This window comes from Microtus ochrogaster, chromosome 10 (assembly GCF_000317375.1).
Source record: "Microtus ochrogaster isolate Prairie Vole_2 chromosome 10, MicOch1.0, whole genome shotgun sequence".
NCBI lineage: Eukaryota > Metazoa > Chordata > Mammalia > Rodentia > Cricetidae > Microtus > Microtus ochrogaster.
In genome coordinates this window covers 26,748,360-26,764,969 of record NC_022016.1, presented here as the reverse complement: position 1 = coordinate 26,764,969, position 16,610 = coordinate 26,748,360, and the positions used below count along the sequence as shown (strand labels likewise).

The 16,610-nt window shown below is 44.0% G+C and overlaps 1 protein-coding gene across 1 annotated transcript in view; it reads right to left on the bottom strand.

The window, feature by feature from the left end:
- Nucleotides 1-6,726: 6,726 nt before the first annotated feature.
- Nucleotides 6,727-16,610, bottom strand: part of Mtap (methylthioadenosine phosphorylase) — a 41,101-nt gene continuing 31,217 nt past the window's right edge. Inside the window, exons 6-8 of the mRNA XM_005352722.2 lie at nucleotides 15,689-15,928; nucleotides 9,997-10,119; nucleotides 6,727-7,563 (exon numbers count right to left, since the gene is read on the bottom strand). Coding sequence (XP_005352779.1) covers nucleotides 7,525-7,563; nucleotides 9,997-10,119; nucleotides 15,689-15,928 — 402 coding nt within the window. The 3' untranslated portion in view covers nucleotides 6,727-7,524. The remainder of the gene's footprint in view (nucleotides 7,564-9,996; nucleotides 10,120-15,688; nucleotides 15,929-16,610) is intronic.

Here is a 16,610-nt window from a genome sequence, read left to right as displayed (position 1 = left end):
CAAAAGTGTATACTGCATGACACTCTGCAGCTCCTGATGACACAGAATGAATAAAGAGGTGTTGGAGAGATGGTTTTTTTTTTTTTGGTTTATTTTGTTTTGTTTTTAATTAAATTTGGGGACATTCTTTTGGGAGAGATGCTGTTGGGGTGAGTGATGGATATGGAGGGAACTGGGAGGTGAGTGGGATTGGGGTGCAATGTGAAATTTCCATAGATTCAATAAATTATATGTATAATATATATGTATATACATTTATGTTGTGTATATACAGATCTGGCTGTAGGCAAGCCTGTAAGGCATTTTTTATTGTTGAATTTTTATTTAATTTTTTATTCATTTTACATACCAACCAGTTTCCCTTCCCATCCCTCCCAACTACTTCTCTAAAAGGGTAAGGCCTCCTGTAAAGAGTAAACAAAGCAAGCCTGGTAGATTAAGTTGAGGCAGGATCAAGTTCCTCCTCCCTGCATTAAGGTGGAGTAAGACTTCCTACCATAGCTAATGGGCTGCAAAAAGCTACCTCATAAACCAGGAATAGCTCCTGGTCCCACAGCCAGGGGCCCCTCAAACAGAGCAAGCTATACAACTGTTTCCCACATGCAAAGGGCCTAGTTTGGTCCCTTGCAGGCTCCACAGCAGTTGGTCTAGAGCTCATGAGTTTCCACAAGCGTGGTTCAGTTGTCTCTGCAGATTTCCCCATCACGATCTTGACCCCTCCTTGCTCATATAACCTCTCCATCCTTTGACTAGACTCTCAGAGCTCAGTCTGGTGCTTGGCTGTGGATCTCTGTATCTGTTTCCATCAGTTACTGGATGAAGGCTCTATGATAACAGGGTAGTCACCAATCTGATTACAGGGGAAGGCCAGTTCAGGTACCTTCTTCTCTACTGCTACAAGTCTTAGCTTGGGTCATCCTTGTGGATTCCTAGTTTTCCTAGCCCCAGGTTTTCCCCTAACCTCTTAAAGGCTCCCTTTATCCAGCTCTCTCATTGCTTTCCCACTCTGTCCTTCCTCCAGCTCAGCGATCCCATTCCCTCATGTTCTCATCCCCATTGCCTCCCCTCAACCTTCCCCACCCCCAGTTTACCCAGGGATATCAATGCGTGCCCTTCTTAGGGTCCCCCTTGTTACCTAGGGTCTCTGGAGCTGTGGGTTGTAGTCTGGTTATTATCCTTTGCTTTACATCTAGTATCCACTTATGAGTAATACTGTGTTTGTCTTTCCCAGTCTGGGTTACCTCACTTAGGATGATTTTTTTCTAGTTCCATCCATTTGCCTGTAAACCTCATGATGTCATTGTTTTGATACATCTGAATAGGAAGTACTCCATTGTGTAAATGTATCACACTTTTTTTTTTATCCATTCTTCGGTCGAGGAACATCTAGGTTCTGGCTATTATGAAGAATGCTGCTAGGAACATAGTTGTAGTACGATTGAGCATCCTTTGGGTATATGCTCAAGAATGGTATAGCTGGGTCTTGAGGTAAATTAATTCCCGATTTTCTGAGAAGCTGCCACACTGATTTGCAAAGTGGCTGTACAAGTTTGCACTCCCACCAGCAGTGGAGGAGTGTTCTGCTTACTCCACATCCTGTCTAACATAAGCTGCCACTTGTGTTTTTGATCTTAGCAATTAAGACTGGTGTTAAGACTCAGTGTCATTTTGGTTTGCATTTCCCTGATGACTAAGGATGTTGGGGGAATTCTTTCAATGTCTTTTAGCCATTTGAGATCTTTCCGTTGAGAATTCTGTTTAGATCTATACCCATTTTTTAATTGGTTTGCTTGGTATTTCGATGTCTAGTTTCTTAAGTTCTTTTTCAGTTCCCTGTTTGCAGGGTTCTCCAGCAGATAGGGCTGAGGCAGAGCTGGTCCTGCCGGTCTCTCCCTGGGGCTGAGCGGGATAGTGAATGTCAAGGACCCATATTCTCCACCCCCTCCAGAAACACACCGAGTGGAGAGTCAGGATCTTGTTTCATTGCTTCAGGCAGGAATTTATATAGGGCTGAGATTGGAGGTAAGACTCTTGGGATGGGGTGAGGTGGAGAAAGGAATAAGGGCCAATAATGTCCTGCCACGTTAGTGGTGATTGGGCAGAGGCGGGTTTAGGTAGGGCTGTGCTGAGTCACTCATATGTGGAAGTTCTGGCCTGAGACTGGTAGCCAAACTCGAGTTAGGCTCAGGAAGTTACACTGTGCCTCACGAGGCCAACACCTGATGAATTCTGTGAAACAGGACTGTAACTACAGCTCTATTTCTTTCCATGACTATTGAGATTAAACTGACTGATGTGCAACTCTTTGATTGGCTTCTGAATTCGTCCATTTGGGCTGTTACACCAAGATACTGCACATTGAGAAAACATAAATAAAAATGGATTGCTCATAGTTCTGGAGAGGTTAAGTCCAATATCAAGGTTCTTGCTGCTTCATAAAATGAAGTCTTCTAGCTGTGTTCTAGGTTGAAGGGGGCATTTAGGGCCCTTTGGGGTGTCTAAGGACCTTCATGACCTAACAGCTCTTCACTCCCTGATACCACTGCACAATGAATTAACTTTCTACGCGTGTATTTTGGGAGGCTCTATTTTCAAAATTTAACAGTTGTTCTTAAGACTAATGCATATGTTGGACAACTCAAAATCTAATAACTGGAAGCCCAGTTTTTTTTCTATTCTGGGTACTTTATGAACACCAATATTATTTTTTACTCTGTAACTCTACCAAAGTAACAAGATACAAATTGAAAAAAAAGAATAGGGTTCTGGCAAACAGTAAGATACCAACATGACCAATTGGCTAATGTGAAGAGACTGAACATACTGGAAAAGATGAATTTTTGGTTTCTGTCAAACCAGGGCACCATTATAACCTTTATTGAATTTGTTGACAATTTCATACACATAAAGTACGTTCTGATCACTGTACCCCCAACTTCTCCAATCTGCCTCTCATCACCTTTCGCTCCACTCCTATAAAACTATGGTCTTCGGGGCCGGGCGGTGCTGGCGCACGCCTTTAATCCCAACACTCGGGAGGCAGAGGCAGGCGGATCTCTGTGAGTTCGAGGCCAGCCTGGTCTACAAAGAGCTCCAAAGCTACAGAGAAACCCTGTCTCAAAAAAACAAAACTATGGTCTTCTTTTTGGTCTGAGAGCCAGGATTTAATCAGAATCATCAATATGATGATGAGCTTTGAGCTATTGAGTCAGGCTCAAGGTACTGAGAAGAAGTGACAGTTGAATGCTCAGTCCCAAAGAGACCGCTTATATCACACATCACTATTTCTAAGGCTCAGGGATCACTGTGGAAGAGGGGTGGGGAAATGTAAGGTTGGAAGACAGGGAGAAGGTCTCTGAAATGCTGTCCTCTGTGCATGGCACAGCCAAGGCAGTCATGGTCCAGCAGTGTGGCTGCCTGCAATGGAGCAACACAAGACGGGACCATCAACAGTCACCCATGGATTGGTGAGAGATCAAAGGGGCTCTATGCCTCTCCACTGAAGTATCCACCATAATCTCTTGTCACGAATTGAGCTGTTACTGAGAGCAGGCACATCCTGGACTGCCTCCAAGCCTATTGTGGAGACTCCGGTTCCTACTCAATCATTGTCTTCAAATATGTAATAGTGACAGGAGAAAGTGGTTAATGCTCAGTGCATACTGCACAGGGCAGCTCCTGAAAGCAGTTTGCCTTTTTCTCCTTTAGTTTAACAACAAAAGAGGCCAAACAAAACATGCCAAAACCAAAGAGTTTTTCTTAATAATTACTCAAGATCTGGCTCATACAAGTGAGGCCTGTGATTAACATTTGGTGAAAGTTGTGGAGAGAGACTTTCCCTGTATCAAAGGGAGAGACAACCAACTAAATGAAGCTTAAGCTACACATGAAGGGTCATGTTGGACCGCCTGAGTCTGACCCCGGAATCCACACGATAGGAGCTCTTCTCTGACTTCTACACGCTTGCTGTGGCATGTGCACACCTGTACACACACTAAAGTGTACATGCATGTGCGTGGAGGCGAATGTATAGACACACAAATGACATTCTGATGACCCACTATGGGCACAAGAGGCAAACAAGGCCTTCAAGAAGGAGGGTTTTTATTTTTTAAAAATAATGATCAAAACCTATAACCAAAGGATTAAGAACAGTTTTAAACATCAAAGTTTGAAAAGAAAATGTTTCATTCACTTATTGCAGGACAATATTAGTAGGCACAAAACTCAAATCAGGGAATATATTAAATAACTCATTGGGTTTTTATTATTTAATACTTAAGTCATTTTCTTTTTCAATTCCTGTTTTTCCAATTTTTCATTATCTACTTGGAAGACAGAATATGTACATAGCTTTATGTTGTACATGATGACAAAGGGTCCTTGGGTAGGTAACACAGACTCTAGGTAGCCTGAAAACACACAGGGCGAACTATTGACCTTGGGAACACCTGGTCAGGGTTCTGGAACCAGTGACTTCAGCTGGAGATAGAAAGACGGCTGAAATATGATAGGGCCGAAATTTCATAGACTTGCACAATTATTTATGAAGTACAAAAAGTACCGCTTCTGCATTAGTCACTGTGTCAAGAATCTATGGATACAAAAGTGAAGACAGCCACACCAAAGGACAATGAGACAGGAAATTGTAACAGTGTGACAAGAGAACCAAGTGTTTGGGAAGGACAGAGGATGGGCTGTCAGAGAGTGAGCAGATTAGATAAAGGGGAAGGTAGAACAAAGGGAGGTGTCAAAACCTGAATAGAATCTAAAAATAGAAGCTAAAGAATGGAGAACAGGTATAGCTGTGATGCTTAATGTTAGTTGTCAATTGATGGGATCTAGAGTCGCCCAGGAGATGAACTCTGGGCATGTTAAAAGATTATACTGATTGGGTTTACTGAGGTGGGAAGACACATCCACTGTGTGTGTGTGTGGAGGGGGCGGGGGGCGACATCCTTATACTGGGATCCCGGACTGTGTAAAAATGATAAAGTGAGCAGACTGCCCACTCTTCATTGTAGATGCAACTGTGTGCTGGAATGACGTAACAAAGAGCAAGGAATGGTTGAGATAAAAGCACAATGGATCAAGTAATAAAAGTCCTTGATGAAGTCCGAGAGCTAGAATCTGTCTAAAGGACAACCAGACAGAAATGGTTCAGGAAGAGGTTCTATACTAACAGCAATAGCCAAGACCCAACCCAAGAGCAGGAGCATACTTTGGTCATTTGAGAAGTCTGCAAACACATGTTTATTGAAACACTATTCAGAACAGCCAAAATCAGGAATCAGCCTACATGTGCATGAACTATGAATGGATAGAGGAATTGGTATGCATACACATTGGGATTTTACTTAGTCAGAGAAAAGAGAAGAATTATTTCACCTGTAGGAAAATGGATGGAGCTGGAGAGCATCGTGCTAAGACAGACAGACTTAGAAAGGCACACACATTTCTCTCATATACAGAATATAGATTAGGTGACATTAAAGTACGGGGAGCATTATTTGGGAGGGGGAAGGGGAGCACAAGAGACTATAATGTGGGATAAATGATGATGCATGATATGTATATAAAAATGACAGAATAAAACCCACGAAGGAAAAGACAATACAAATGTATTTTCAGCGACATTTAAATAGCTAAGAAGGTAGGTAGTGTAAGTTTATATGCAATTCCAATCGCAGTGAAGGATTCAGGAAGAAGAAGCCTGCTTATGACGATGCTGGAAAAGGCCACTGAGGAAAAGCACTCTTCCACACCGGACAAGACAAACGCCCACTCCCCAACTCGACACTCTAAGAGTGGAGGAATGAACCGGGCACACCCCAGGGAAGTAAAACCTACCAAGACCCCGGCCCAGTCAGGACGCACGAAGTCTCTACACATTGTTAATAACCAGAGCAGGAAGCTCCGCAACATGGGCCCAAAGTTACAATGACACTTACCAGGGGCTCAACATGACGGCTGAAGCAACTGGTTCGTTTACTCTTACAATCAGCTGCTTACTTTCCTGAAGTCAGCTTCAGACACGAGCACACTCACTTTACAAGAAGATAGCCCATGGTGGTAACAAAAAGTATCCTAAGACAAAACACTAGGCTTCCGGTTCCTTCCTTCCTTTCTTGTTTTCAAATACAACATTGCCAACTGAGAAAGGGTCAACTCTTAAAACGGAGTAGAAAGAAATGATAGTGTAAAAATGATCTGATATACGGCAATGAGGCACACCAGCAGTCCTTGAAGCAGTTTGCCTCTGACACACCGTAGCAGTGAACACCGGCCTTCTAAGTCACAGTCCCGAGTGGTTGCATCTATGGTGATCTTTTTTTAAACGTTTATTTATTTATTTATTTATTTATTCATTTATTATGTATACAACATTCCTTCCATGTATGCTTGCATGCCAGAAGGGGGCACCAGATCTCACTATAGATGGCTGTGAGCCACCATGTGGTTGCTGGGAATTGAACTCATGACCTCTGGAAGAGCAGTCAATGCTCTTAACCTCCGAGCTATCTCTCCAGCCCATCTGTGGTGATCTGAAACAAAGATCTGTTTTTCACATAGCACACTTTGGTTTGTTTGTATTTTTTTGAGTACAGGCCATGTAGGGGTGTGCGTGCTATCTGGATTGTAGATCCTGCATCACATGGCGCTTCTTTTATAAACATCTTTGTTTCCCCACCAAGAGTTTCAAAGAGTTTGATTTCTCTAAGTCCATTTTAAGTGTTACAACAGTAAGTGTTTATTATTTGATTACACTCACTTTTAAAAAAAGTAGAGAAAAAGATCAAAAGAAAGTAAGAATTATCCAGCATTTCTTCACAAATACAGTAGCAGGATTATATATATTCCCCTCTAGTCTTTTTTGTACATTTACACACCATTTAAAACAAAAAACCAATATCATAAATGCTTACACCTTTCCCCCTCATGTCACAGTGTGAAGTGACCATTTCTTTATGAGATAATATGATTTCTACTTGATTGCTTCATAGCTTAAGTATAACAGGAACATGGTACATCTAATTTTTCCATATTGTTTAGGATATTTTGCCTTCTTTACATGATTCTTTGAATGAATCTCCCATAACTTCTTACAGAGAAATTCCAGCGTACCAAAGTGCATTCAGTATTTTTAAGCCCGAGATGCAACGTATCAAACTGCCTCCCAGAAGGATGGTGCCAATTTACAACCACAGTCCCATTTGAAGCTCACAGTCATCAGCAGTGTGGGGAAATGAACAGACATCCTCACCAGTCTTCATTGTTGCCAGTGTAGTAGGAGAAATGATTGACAAGGTTTTTGGCTTTGTTCCCTTACATTTCTGCAGGCTGTTGTTTTCCTTCCAGGCTCCCGAGGAGCCCGTATCTCAGTGGAGTGCACTGTCTTTTTCTTACCACATGCTCTTCTTTCCCAGAAAAGGAACGAAGGCCATGTATCGTTCCCATTTTTTGTTTAAGCAAAATCTCCCAAAGACTAGAAGTAGTAAGTCTCCTCGTGGTGGCCGTGCCATTTCAATGTCTTGGTGGTAAAACAGAACACTGGACCATGTTCTGAAAGGAAGAAAGTCACAGAGATGAGCTACAGGCAGTAGAGAGCATGCCAATTACCCCAAGACTTCCTAACAAGTCAAAACAAGAAGAAGAAAAAGCATTGAGATTCTCCAGGTGAAAACAACAACGAGAAGGAGCCTTGAGATTCGGAGTTTAGTAAGGATTCACAGGGACACACACTTCTTAAACTCTCCAGATAATTCCCATGCTCACCAAAATTTAAAAACCACTAACTGGGGAGGGCGAAATGGCTGAGGGGGTAAAGGTCTTTGCCACCAAGCCTGGAAGCTTGAGTTCAGTCACTGGGACCCACATGGTGGAATGAGAATCAGTTCCTACAAGATGGCCTTGAGCCTTCACGCGTTCACCGTGGCAAGTGTACCTCTGTTTACAGACACGCATAAATAAATTTTTAGAAATGTCGTTAATAAAACAGCAACAATGCTAACCAGATATGGGCCTTTAGCAGTGACTCTCAATTCTTGGCTGTTCCTTTTCTTGCCGACTGCACATCTCAGGGGACGGCTCTGAGAATCACACATGTCCCTCCACTGCTTCGGGTGTCAGGACACTGTATATAACCTCTCCCAGCATCAGCTGTTATTCAGGCGAGCCCCCTCCTTATCCTTATGCCACTGCGAAGCCAGTGAAGCTTTAATGTGTCTCAGCTGGCAGCCCGATGGGACCTTCAGCATCACTGGGAGTCTCTGGGTATTTTTCTGAGTTTGTTTCTTTTGCAGATAGGATTTCACTGTGACTCTGGGTGGCCTGAAACTCACTATGTAGACCAGGTTGGCCCTGAACTCACAGAGCTTTGCCTGCCTCTGCCTCCCAAGTTCTGGCATTAAAGGAGTATACTGCCATGCCCTACAGCTGAGTTTTATTCTAATCTGGAACTTGCCACACAATGAGTAAATTGACTAATGTTTCTGAAATGAACTAGTAAGAGAAAGGTACACATTTCAGATATGATAAGAATCATTAGCACTGGGTCCCTCACTATTCCAGAATGGAGACCACAGCACTCAAGTTTGTCTACAGGGCAATTCTTCATTTCTTCAGCTCTTGTTCGAAACCTAATCAATGCCACACCTATTAACCTACTTTAAGTGCGTATTCACAAAACCACACACCTTCATCTTCGAAAGATCACTGATTTTTACTGTCCAAGCCTGCCTCAGGTTTCTTTTTAAGGAAGGTTCATGACTGGATATCGTGTGAGTCCAACATTGACTCAGAACTGGCCACAGGGGAACCCAGTCAGGTAGCTAGAACCAGGTTGGTCTGCTAGAACCTGTTTAGTTCAAAGCACGAGCTTATAACTGGTAGATTGTTTTTTATCTCGTGCCTCCCCTCCCCCCAGTTAGAATAGTCTTTTTTTCACCTCAACTGTGAGAGAACACTTCCTGGGAGGAAAATTTATGTACTCATTAGATAAACATTTATCTCCCAGGTATCCAGTGTTGAAACCAGCGGGGGCGTCTCCTCTCAGGGAAGACACTATGTATTAGAACATTCTTGGCTTTCCCAGCCCTAACGTCTGAGACCCTACGGTCACAGTAGGTCATAGTGGCATGCTGCAACCTGTTTGTATCAGTTCACAGGTGCCACTTTCCACCTTCAGGGTGGCTTCATGTTGGCTGCCCTGACGCCTTCCATGAAAGACAGAAAACACTATTAATCGTTTACCACAGCAAAATGCCTCCACCACGCTAAAACTGTGGCTTTTTCCTGAGCTCCTAGGTGGTAACTCAGTCAGGGACAGCTTCTATCACCCTGCCCCACGCCCTCTCGGTGACTGTCAAGGTATCTGAGAGTAGAGATAAGTTTGAGAACACTCAGAGGTACTTCCTCTTTAGATAAAGAGGAAGCTGCCAGGGAATGACTTGATGTTCCTTACTACTCTGGTTAATTAAAATCTACAAAATGGTCAAATAAAAATGTCACTTTCTAAGCTTCCCAGTCAGTTTAAATGACACCCTTAGGGTGAGCACTGGAGCTCAGAATCTACCACTTGTCACCTGCTTATCACAATTAACTGTCTTAGTTGTAACATCATTGTTATTGATATAGAAGTACTGGCTGCAAAGGCCTGCCTACACTCGGTACAAACCTATCTAAGAGTAAATAGCTGAAAAACACTGGAAACCGTATACAGCGAGCACACTAGCCTTCTGAACCAAGACATAAAGATAACTCCAGGACCGTGTAGAGAACCCGGGATACTAGGTAACAAAACTCTCACCCCAGGCTCAGGCACTTTCAGGTGAAGGAGAGGGAACAGTACTAACTGAAGGCGTGAGAGTTTGCCAAAAACAAAACAAGCTGTCTTGTGTAAACTACACGAGGAGATGGACCAAATTCAAAGTGAAAGCCAGGGGAAAGATGGTTAGAGCCACAGACGTGTCTGCTTACAGGGGCGAGGCCACTCACCTTCAGATTTCGAAGCGTTTCTGACCACTCCATAGACCCTATCTGTGGAATCGTAGTAAGCAGTAAGCTTTTGGCTTTGTTGGCATTTTCTTTCATGGTCTTTAAAACCCCATCCACTGACACCTTGAGGAAGAAGAACACAGGATTTAACTGGCACGAACTGCTTCTCACAGAATAACTTACCCTGTTTTGCTGTATGGTATCAATGTTTATATCCCTTCCGAATTCATCTTTAGGAACTTAGTCCTCTCTGTGAGAGTGTCAGGAAGGGGGATTTGGGGGCTGATTAGGTCAGGCAGTGCTCTGAGGAATGGGGTCTGGTACGCCAGTGAGCCCCACAGACCCATATTGGAATGTTTGGTTCCCAGTTGGTGGAAGTATTTGGGTTAGAATAGGTGTGGCCTTGCTGGAGAAGGCGGGGCCGACACTGGGAGCACTGCAGCTCTCTGCCTCACTCTTGCTGACCAGGATGGATGTTCTCAGCCCCTCTTCCAGTGCCTGCCTGCCTGCTCCTGTACTCCCTGTCAGGATGGACAGGGACTCACCCTCTGAGCTGTATAAACTTGTTTACTATGCAGCCTGTGAAAGTATCTAAGACGTGCCATGCGTCTACTTTTAATGGGATTTTCTTATAGCTGCCTGAACAGACGAAAGAACCTGTGTTGTAAAGTCTGCTTATTCCAAATGCTACTCCCCTCGCCCCCTGGCCCAAACACCACTCTCCTCCACCTTAGGGAAAAGGCCTTCCAGCTGCTCAACTCCATTCCTGGAAAGCCTGAGAATATATCATAAATGTCAAGCAGGAGCCACCAACACCACCCTTCCCGGCCCATAGAAAAATAAATTCCAGCCTAACACTTGCTATACTGGATAACCAAACAGGAGCTAAGTGTTCTAAAAGCACTTTTTAACAAAGGGGGGAGGGAAAAAAAGAATCAAAGTACCATCACTGTTATGACTCCTAGTTAGTGGACCAGAAGTTAACACCACCACCTAAACCCAAGAGGTTAAAGAACCAAACAAACCAGGACAAACCACCTCGGAAAATTGTTTCCTGTAACAAAACACCATCACGATGCTCAATTTCCCTTCTATATATGTAGACCCAGCTTCCAATATGGAAGACAGACACACCTGCTTTCAAGATGAAGTCTTAGCAACCCAGAGTGTGGGAGACCCAACAGGACGAGGCCTTGGCCTTTGTCTTCTTTTTCCCTGTTCTCCACACTGTTTTGATTAGTTTTAATTTTAAATTTTTATTTTTTGAGGTGGGCCCTCACTGTGTAGCCTACACTGGTTTCAAACTCAGGATTCCCCTGCTTCTGTCCCACCAAGTGCTGCTATTCACTTGGACCAACTATGCTTGGCATCTTAGTCGTTTTACAAGAAAAAAGAATTACTTTGGGTTCTAGGGATGTATCTCAGTGGTAGAATGCTAACCCAGAGTAAATCGGATCCTGAACTGGATTTCAGAAACCCAGTGCGTGTGTGTTTTATATGTACAAGCTTGCCGCTTATGATATTTAACTAGGAACCACAATTTTGCTTGAGCATATTAAATAACATAATTATAATCTAATTAGCCACTTCCTACAATGTTTCTGGATTACAATTATGGAAGTACAGATGAACATTACTGGGTATAAGCTGGCATGACGACTGGAGAGTGGCTGGGCTCCTACGTGCCCATGCTACTATCTACCTCTGTGTATGAATGACTGACTTACATGGGAAGCTGACCCTCAGGCCCAGAGTCCCTCTGCCTTGCTTTATTCCACTTACAAGAAAGCCAAGATCCAGGGACACATGATTTCATCTTTGTGTGTCCTCATCCAGATGGCTTCTACGAACATGGGAGAAGATGAGGGACCCGGCAGCGGAAGCCCTGCTACAGCATGGCACACACAAAACATGCATTTAAGCTGAGTCTTTAAACACAGGGGCTTAGGGCTGCTGGACACTGACCCTTTATTTCCACGAAAATTTCCAAACTCTGACCTCTTTTCTTTGTTCCTGTTGTTAACTTTTATTCAAAATACTCTTCCTACTACTACTGACCCAGTGGTGACTCACAGAAACAGCCTAAAAGGCAGAGCTCAAACCTAAAAGGTTATTATAGTACTTTCTTTGCGCTCACTCCATGCAGTTACTGGCAATAACAAACAAGGTACTTTCTTTGCACTCACTCCACATAGTCATTGGTTACACTCCCTTGAGTCAGCACTACCCCACTTCTGATCTGAATGGCATGCCCACAGGCTCACGTTTTGGGAGACCATGGGTTCTTTAAGTGATGAGTTGTGGTGGCCTCCCATCATAAAGCTAGTTTGTGCTACTTCATAACTGTAATTTGCTACCATTATGAATCACTATGCAAATATCTGGTCTTAGGCAACCCTGGTGAAAAGACAGTTCACCTCCCAAAGAGGTCGCAAACCAGTGCTTTGGAAGGTTGGGCCTGATGGGCTACTGTAGGTGCCTGGGATGCTGGCCTTGGAGAGGTACTGCTCCACCCTTGTTCAGTCTAGGTCTCTACTTCATGCAAACCCCTTGTTCAGTCTAGGTCTCCGCTTCATGCAAACTGCTGTGGCAGTCTTGCCTGCCACATGAACTAGCTGGGATCTTTCTTTTCATAAGCTGTTCTATCAGATGTTTTGGTCAATTCTCCCAGTGAGCCTCCAAAGGTCAAGAGTCATAATTAAGTCACCACCCTAGTCCATGCCCTGGCTTCGTTTCAGAGAAAACAAGTTCAGTTATTTGTTGAGCATCAGACTTTAGCCCACTCCAGAACCTTGTCACCTGTTTAAAGCACAATGACACGAATGGCTGTTTGAGTGGATGTCATGTTTATGCATGTCTTTCTTGTGGCGCTCGACATGACTTGCCTTTCTGCACTTGCCCTCTGCTTTGCGGCCCTCATCTGGCATAAAGCACCTTAGAGGAGGCTTGAGACTGAGCAGGGTATTTCTGGCAGGAAGCAAACTGCAGTCAGGAAGTGATGTAGTGACGTGAGCTAATGTTTCCCACTAATTGAAAGCAGCTCTTCTTTACATCAGGAAGCTGGGAGTAGTTCACGGAGCTGCCAAACCAGATAGAGTCATCTAACAAATAAAGCTTGCCTGGAGATCAGAGTACAGAGCTAGGCCACTAGGTAGCCATAGAGGTCAGGCAGTATGGTGCCACACACCTTTAATCCCAGCACTTGCAAGACAGGGGGTAGAGGGATCTCTGTGAGTTCAAGGGCACCCTGGGCTTTGAACCGGGATTGAGCCAGTCTCAAAGAGAAACAGCCAGGACAGTGTTGGCTCACACCTTTAATCGCAGCACCAGGGAGATGGAGACAGGAGTGATATGGCTGGGTGGAGAGAAGATTATAAGGTGGGAGGAGACAGGAGCTCAGATGCAGTCTAAGCATGCAGTCTGAAGATTCTTAGAGACAGGGTCACCCTGTCTGAGCACTGGTAGAGGTGAGAACCCTAGTGGCTTGACTGTTCTGCTTCTCGGATAGCTGAGTCTGAGGTTTTATTATTAAGAGCCTCAAAACTCTCCTATAAATACACAGCGATAAAACCAAAGAATAGGGATTCATTTATGTTATCCAACAAGTACACATGGGCAGAGAGATGAGAAGACCACGCGAAGCTCTGTTGTGTGTAACTAGGTGCAGAAACAGGCGCTCTCTGAGACAGTGGCCCTCTATGTGCGCACACACCACTATACCTCTTCCAACACTCTTTCATATTTCCCTTTCCCTCTCCACTCTAAGATTAGATAAGAGACAGGCAAACGAGCTTGTGTCTCTCAGGTGAAACAAAACAATTTTAAGAAAAGTGCAGAGCTTAGGATAAAAGAGCCCGGCAGGGCCTGGTGACTTGAGCCTGTAATCCCAACTACTTGGGAGGTGGAGGCAGGGGGACTGCCAAATTCAAATCAGTACTGAGGAAAAGATACATAAACAAAGGATTTTACAGGCCTATCATTAACATACAACACAGGTTTATAAGGGGCTTGATTTGATCAAACTGCTAAAAAATTATGTAATCAAAGACAAACGACAATAGTCTAGAGATTTAGTAAGAAATATCATTTCTTTGTTTAAATTGTGGTACGAGTTACATTTTTTTGCTTTTGAATTAAGAGGCCTTTTAGGAAATGTTTACCTTCAAAAGAGGGTGGGGTAGATAGAGCCCTGTGTGACAAAGGGCTGGTAACTGCAGATCCTGGGTGACCAATTCACAGAAGGTCAAGCTTCCCATGATGAATACGCAGCCTTGGGAGACTTCAGTGTTCTAGGATCTTCAAGTCCTAGCTAGGCCTTGCTGGGCTCCCTGTCTAGTACCCTCACTGACCTGTCTGCAATCTTTATCACAGTCCACAGCCTGGTCACAGCTCATCCTGCCCTCTTCCCTCTTCTCCTCTGTGTCTCTCAATCCTGCCCATGTTTCTCACCACACTTCCAAATAGGCAACTCATAAAACTCAGTGCTATTACTTTATTACCCTTTGCTTAACCTCTGTGGAAATTTGAGTAAAAATCCCCCCCCCCCCCAGGCTATTGAATAGTTGGTCATCAGGGAGTGGAATTTGAGAGGAATTAGGAGGTATGGCCTTGCTAGAAGAAGTGTACCACTAGAGGTGGCTTTGGCCCAGTGGCTCTTCCTTCCTGTTGCTTAGGGATCAACGTGTATCTGCCAGCAACGTATCTGCCTGTGTGCCGCCATTCTCCCTACCTCAATGACAATGGACAAAACCCCTCAAGCTGTAGGTAACCCCCCCAAGTAAATGCTTTCTTTTCTAGGAGTTGTTTTGGTCATGGTCTTTCCATAGCAATAAAAGACTAAGATAGCCTCCATCTTCCTCAAACAGAAGGCTGGCTCCTTAAGGAGCACGTCTTTCCATTCTTAAGCTGTGTACAGCATCCACTCACAGTTCGCTGAACAGAACAGGGACTCAGGGTTTTCTTACTGGGGTTTCTTTCTCCATGAAAAAAAACATAATAAACACTGGTACAATGATGTGGGAAGGTCATTGGTTAATTAATAAAGAAACTGCTTGGCCTCACAGGTTAGAACATAGGTGGGTGGAGTAAACAGAACAGAATGCTGGGAGGAAGTGAGGCAGACGCCATGCCGCTCCTCTCCAGGGCAGACACAATGAAGCTCCAGCCCAAGATGGACGTAGGCTAGAATCCTTCCCAGTAAGCCATACAGATTATTAGAAATGTGAGATGAGAGTTAGCCATCTAGTAAGAGGCTAGAATTAATGGGCCAAGCAGTGTTTAAATGAATACAATTTGTGTGTTGTTATTTCGAGGCAGAAGCTAGCCAGGCAGCCGGGAGCTGGGTGGCAGGAATGCTGCCTGCAGCTCCTTCTACAGTCCAAGGGAAGCACACTCAACGCACACCCTTACCTTTAGAGTAAGGTCCAAGTCTCAGTGATTCTCAACACATCTACACGCCTACAATGCCAATCATTATGGATTCTCAGATAAGCACCCCCTACCCTCCATGGAAGATCTTATCTTCCAATAGGAACTACAGGAAATATCTTATAAAGCCCAATGAAAGCTTAAAAATGCTGTAGAAAGGCCCTTTCCAAGATGAAGCCAAAGACAATCAACAAGACGTTCTCAGCAGCTTGTGACACTCAGAAGCCCAGCCCATACCTCACATGATCAGGAGATTCCCACTTACCGCTTCTTCATGCTCCTTCCAGCAATCATAATCGGTTGCCATGGCAATGCTTGCATAGCAAATGCCAGCCTCCTTAGCAAGCACCACCTCTGGAACCGTGGTCATATTGATAACATCTGCGCCCCAAGTACGGAATACAAAACTTTCTGCCCGAGAGCTGAAACGAGGCCCCTCAATTGTGACTATTGTGCCCTTTGAATGGCACCGAAGACCAAGCTTCTTAGCTGTTTCTATGAGGACCTGCAAAAAGGAAGACCCAGTCTCAAATCACATAAACCTACGTGCAGTACAAGATTTTGTTTATCTACGATGTCTAGCAAAGTACCTAGAGCAGACTTGTACTACAAAGCCCTTAGAGGAAGGCTAGCTCCCTCAAAGACAGCGTCTGGCTACATATTCACACATCCCTGCTGTCCAGGTCCCCTGCACTCATAGCTCACAGCTTTTAGAGAAAAAAGATTTATGGATCTGTATCTCATTCAGTTTTTATCTGGACTTGTGTTGTAGGTCTTGCTTGGCATCACTTGTCACGCCCAGATCAAAGTGCCGGCCAAGTGCTATTTTCCAAAGGGCCGTTCAGTCCTGGACTCCGTGGCCTTTTGGAAAGCCTTGTAGAAAGTACTTTTCGTTAGTTTGCTGCCCCTCTAAGGGCAGATGGGGAAATGAGAACGGCTGTCCTGATTTATTCTGTTCAGAGACCAACTTTTCTGGGCATTCATTACTCGTTTTTACAGCGCCATGTGTAGGTTTTTGTTTCTTTTCTTTCTTTTTAAAAAAGGAAGCATTAAAGTCTTATCAGAAACAGTTCTGGGGCTGAAGAGATAGCTCAGTAGGTTAAATGTTTATGCTAAAAATATCCGAGAATGGAGTTGTTATTATCAAGGGGAAAGATTCCCGGTGAAACCACAACACTTCAAAACGA